A 5,571-nucleotide genomic window follows, 5' to 3' on the forward strand; every position below is an offset into this window, starting at 1 on the left:
ACATATATCAGATATTTGCTATAATAAAGCTCACAAAAACTTTTATAGTGTTAGTAACACAGAGAAAGAAAAATCTAAGAACATTCTCAGTTTGCTTTATTTTAACGGATTTAAAACCATTAAATCATTGTTAAAAGCCTTTAAGGTCAACATAGTTTTTTCCTATAATAACACACTAAAAGGAATGTTAATAAAAAATGGTCCCAGGGAAAGCAACACATAATATATAAAATTCCATGTATGGACTCCCCCTCCTTTTATCTCGGACAGTCGAGCAGGGGCTTGGAAGTAAGATTAAAACAGCATAAATATTCTGACAAAACTGGGCAAACATCTAATGCAATATTCATTCATTTAAATGAAAACAACCACCGGATAAATTGGATTGGTAATTTAGTAATTGCAAGATCAAAAGATGTCTTATCAAGAAATCTTTTTGTATCTGCCATAATACAACTTACTTCCCATTGTAATCTTAATATTAGTCGTGGCATGTTTCATTTAGACCCTTGTATTTGTAACATGATTAAGAATGACCTCAAAGATATAATTATAGACTTAAATACAAATTAGCTGCCTTAGAGATATTTTTTTTGCATATGTATCTTTAATATGTTTTGTGAATAAGTTTTTGTGTACCAAAGATCTGAATGTGGTCAGCTGCCGCCCTGTATAATCCTTTAATTGTTGTGTCCATGTGTCTGAGCAGTTGGACTTAAAATCTTTTTGTTCTTAAATTGTACCCATGTTTTTGCTTGTTTGGAAAGGTTACTCATTCTGCAGGTGTGTTGGATTCTAGGCACTAATCTCCTTATAATCCCTATCTGTCACTTATACCACCTTTCCAGTACTCTCAATTTCTCATGTAAGTCAATTTGTCTGCTAAGTAAAGGACGTTGAGTAGAAAGATCTTGCAGAACTCCGTTGTTTATCTTTCCTTCGTGGCTTATACCTTTATTTATGGATTTATCACGTTCCAAACTTTTGTGATTCAGTTATACATACACACACACATACACACACACACACACACACACACACACACACACATATATATATATATATATATATATATATATATACTATATATATATATATATATATATATATATATATAAATCACAGTAGATGCACGTGACTTCTTGATATAAGCGAATACCACAGAAAAATAACAGGCAGAAGGTCAGTAACAAGCGCTTTCTCCTGTTTATTCAAGATCAAGAATACCAAACGGTTAATTGTCAAAGGGGTAGAAATCAAAGAGGAAATCCAGGATAATCCGGGATCACGCGGTCACAAACTAAAACCATAGATTTAACCATAAGAGATACGGAAGCTTATTCATACAAAATCCAAAAACAAGTATAAAACTCATTATATTAATTTTGTTGCTTATTTTTATCAATAACTTTTTTAATTATGAAGGCATCGAGTTTAAACAAATCAAGACTTAAATTTAGAACACTTCCATTACTTAACTTCATGAAACAAGAGTGAATGATATTCCTTTTAACTGTCGCTACACGGGATTATGGACCTTGCTTCAGTCCAGTTAATAGGATGATCTAAATCTCTCATATGTACGAATAATGCATTCGATATTTGGCCATTTCTCACAGAATATTGGTGTTGTTTGATTCGTTGTAAAAATGATTTTCTGGTTTGTCCATAATACAATTTATCTCTCTTTTTACGCGGAATTCCATATATACAACCAGAAACATCTTTAAGAGAATTTTTCATTACTAAACCCTTAACATTGAAATTACTGAAAACAACATTTATGTTGAAAAGCTTTAAAATTATAGGAATTTCTAAAAACCTTTCATCATATGTAATTTGAGAATTTTATGTTACTAAAATCAAGTTTGTCATTAGTTAAATAAAATGTTTTTCTAGACCTTTTCCATGCTACATCTAGAAAAGTTCTTGGGTATCTAAGTTTCAACGCAATATAATAAATAGTTTTAATCTCAGCGTCAATAAACTGTGGGCTACAGAGGCGCAGAGCCCTTTGGAACATCTCAGAAAAAACAAAGCATTTAACATTTTGATGGTGATTGGAATAATAATGAACAAAAGAGGCAATGTTAGTTAATTTTCGAAAGACTGAAAAGGTGAAATATCTATCATTTGCATGGACTATTATATATATATATATATATATATATATATATATATATATATATATATATATATATATATAATACATGTATATACATGTGTGTATATATATAGGTTAAAATATAACAGGCATACACGGTTATACATAGCTGATATAGGTATGAAGTTTTAATTATAAAATTTGTATTTAAGGGGGACACTGCTAACAGTTGCCAGGTTTAGACTTCTTGCATTATTTTAAAATAGTGTAGAACTTTTTGTGTACAAGGTTTTCTTTCTGTTAGTACCAGTAGTGAAAACATTATCTTATACACTTATAGTCATTTAATAAATCCAATAACAAATATTGTCAAAAAAAGTTAAAAAATATGTATATATATACATGTATATATACCTATATGCACGTGTATATATACATATATATACACATATATATATATATACATATATCTAAATATATATAAACAGGTGAGAATTATTCGATGCATTGAAAATAATGAATATCATATAAATGAAAAATTTCAAATCTCAGATAATAAGCTCGTTTTCCAGGTTGACTTATGGACAAATGAATTATGAATATAAAATCATAAGGAAAATAGGGGCTTAGTAATCAGTTACTAAGATTAATGTAAATTTGATACCGGTCTAAGGGTTCCCAGAAGGCTGTGGAAACCTGAAATGGTAGAACTTACTCATTTTTTTAATATTCTGCAGTAGTGTTGGCCGTAAGGGAGAATTTACTGCTAATCAAGTGCCTTTCCCAATTAAGTATGTATCATTGCAAGCGTATGCAAACAAAAGCTTGTTTATATTTTAAGAAACTTCTGTCACCCCTCCTAGCAAACCGATATTTAGGACATTTTGTGGGAGAAATAATGTTCTCAAAATACAACGTAGTATGGGAACCGTGCTATGTAGATGACGTCCTTGCTTCATGGGTTTGAATATATATATATATATATATAATATATATATATATATATATATATACTATATATATATATATTATACATACATACATGCATACATACATATGTAAGTATGCATATATATATATATGTGTGTATTTATATATAATATACTTATGTAATTATGTATATATATACACACATATATGTTTGATATACACACACACACACACACACACACATATATATATATATATATATAATATATATATATATATATATATATATATCTATATATATATATATATCATATACTATATATATATATATATATATATATATATATATATATATATATATATGATCAACCCAATGAAGCAAGGACGTCATCTACATGGCACGGTTCCCATACTCCGGTGTATTTTGAGAATATTATTTCTCCCACGAAAGTTTCTTAAAATATAAATAAGCTTTCGTTTGCATTCGCTCGCAATGATACAGAAGTTATTCACATATAGATAAATATATATACAGATCAATAATTGCATATATCTTCGACACCAATTGGAAAATGACCATTATTAGAACATCGGCTACCAGATAGCAATTCATAAATTTATGAATTTTTGTATGTTACCTTTACACACATAAGCATATATATATATATATATATATATATATATATATATATATATATATATATATATATATAATACAGGGTAATATGTGAAATCAGGGATTTCATGAAATCCCTAAGGAATATGTGAAATGATGACCAATTCGCTTAGGAACATTTGAACCCTGAGGGATAGTATTAACACGGTGAAACAGTGATTCATCTACTACTAGCCCGTTGGGGATCAAATGTCTCTAAGAGCATTTGATCCCCCAGGGGCTATAGTAGATTCACATCACCCGTGCATCTGATGCCTACTCCAGTAACTTAAGAGGCTCCTGATTGGCTCTGAATAAGCCAATCACAGGGCTGGAAACTCTCAGTCCCTCGAGAGAGCTCACATGGGTAGGATGTATGTTCCATCTCTCCTGAGAGATACTTTTGAAAGACGTATCCCTCAGGAAAAGTGGAACATACATCCTGCCAACGTGAACTCTCGAGAGAGGCTGAGAGTTTCCAGCCCTGTGATTGGCTAATCAACAGCCAATCAGGAGCCTCGTAAGTTCCTGGCCTAGACATCAGATGCACGGTTGATGTGAATCTACTATGGTGCTAAACACAGCGAAACACACATTTTGACCCCCAAGGGACTATTACCATACACGGCGAAACAATGTAGATGGATCACTGTTCCACCGTGTTTAGTACTAGCCCTCTGGGATCAAATGTTCCTAAAACAATTGGTTATTTCACATATGCCCTAGGTATTTCGTGAAATCCCTGGATTTTTCATATTCCCTGTAATATAGATGTAAACGCACAGACCCACACACACACACATATATACACGTGTGTGTAATAGTTTGTTATCCCTCAACAGGAACGGACAGTGGCGAACAAAGTTTTGAATACCTGGCCAACTGGGGTCCTTGTTTCCTCCGTCTCGCTGCCCTCTACGCGGATTGCGACTCGGAAGAGGATGACGAGGAGCACGTCAGAGACCCCAGCTGATGTTGTGCTAATTCACCGCCAGAGTTCTGGAAGAGATGGAAAGGGCGTTTAGGTGTCTGTTCATATGCTCTGTATGATAAAATAAAACTTGATGGTTCAACCTTTCAAGTAACTGCTTTTTTTGCATACATAATCCTTTTACATTACAATCCAGCCACCTAAAATTAGAGTACCAGCACCCGCAAGCAAACACACACACAAATATATAGATTATATATATATATATATATATATATATATATATATATATATATATATATATATATATATATATATATATATATATATATATATATATATATCGTGCGTGTGCGCGTGTATGCGCGCTGTATATAACCGTTTTATTGACACTTTTATCCTTTGTGCTCAAATACTACATATTTTTGTCATGAGTTGCGATGTCCATAATCATTTTTGGAATGTGCTTTTTAATTGCAATGTGCCTACAATTTTTTTCAGTTTGACATACCTCAAGTACACAGGAAGTGGTGTATACAAAACAATCTTATTTCTACTCAGTATTTTTTCGACTCCCCTGCAATTTTTGCTTTCGTTCACTGTGCAACTACATTTTGATGAAAATAGTCTCCTTGACGATGTGTACGTGTATTTTTTGTATAATTGCTAAAACGATAAATGCTGGATTACCAAGGCAACTCCATATTTCAGTGTTCATCTCGTTGTTTGTTTGTCTTTGATTCCGTGTGCGTTTATACTAGCAAGAATATAGAAAATATAGAAATGGACAATCGTGAAATAATCTAAGGGAAACTGTCAATTCGTAAAATTATAATATACTATATCCAACCCATATTCAGACATAGAAAATTAAACATGAACCTTGTCATCTATCCATACAAAAGAAATCGATTTTTGCAGTCCCGAAAAAGAACCAAAGGTGTTCTCCTG

The 5,571-nt window shown here is 31.8% G+C and overlaps 1 protein-coding gene across 2 annotated transcripts in view; it reads left to right on the forward strand.

Annotated features, from left to right (window-relative positions):
* LOC135225661 (neural-cadherin-like) overlaps positions 1–4,856 on the forward strand; it is a 272,106-nt gene extending 267,250 nt beyond the window's left edge. For both annotated transcript variants that reach the window (XM_064264999.1, XM_064264998.1), the window contains exon 15: positions 4,532–4,856. In XM_064264999.1, the coding sequence (XP_064121069.1) occupies positions 4,532–4,559 (28 nt within the window). In that variant the 3' untranslated portion in view covers positions 4,560–4,856. The remainder of the gene's footprint in view (positions 1–4,531) is intronic.
* The last annotated feature ends 715 nt before the right edge of the window (positions 4,857–5,571 follow it).

The sequence above is a fragment of the Macrobrachium nipponense genome, chromosome 13 (genome assembly GCF_015104395.2).
Source record: "Macrobrachium nipponense isolate FS-2020 chromosome 13, ASM1510439v2, whole genome shotgun sequence".
Classification (NCBI taxonomy): domain Eukaryota; kingdom Metazoa; phylum Arthropoda; class Malacostraca; order Decapoda; family Palaemonidae; genus Macrobrachium; species Macrobrachium nipponense.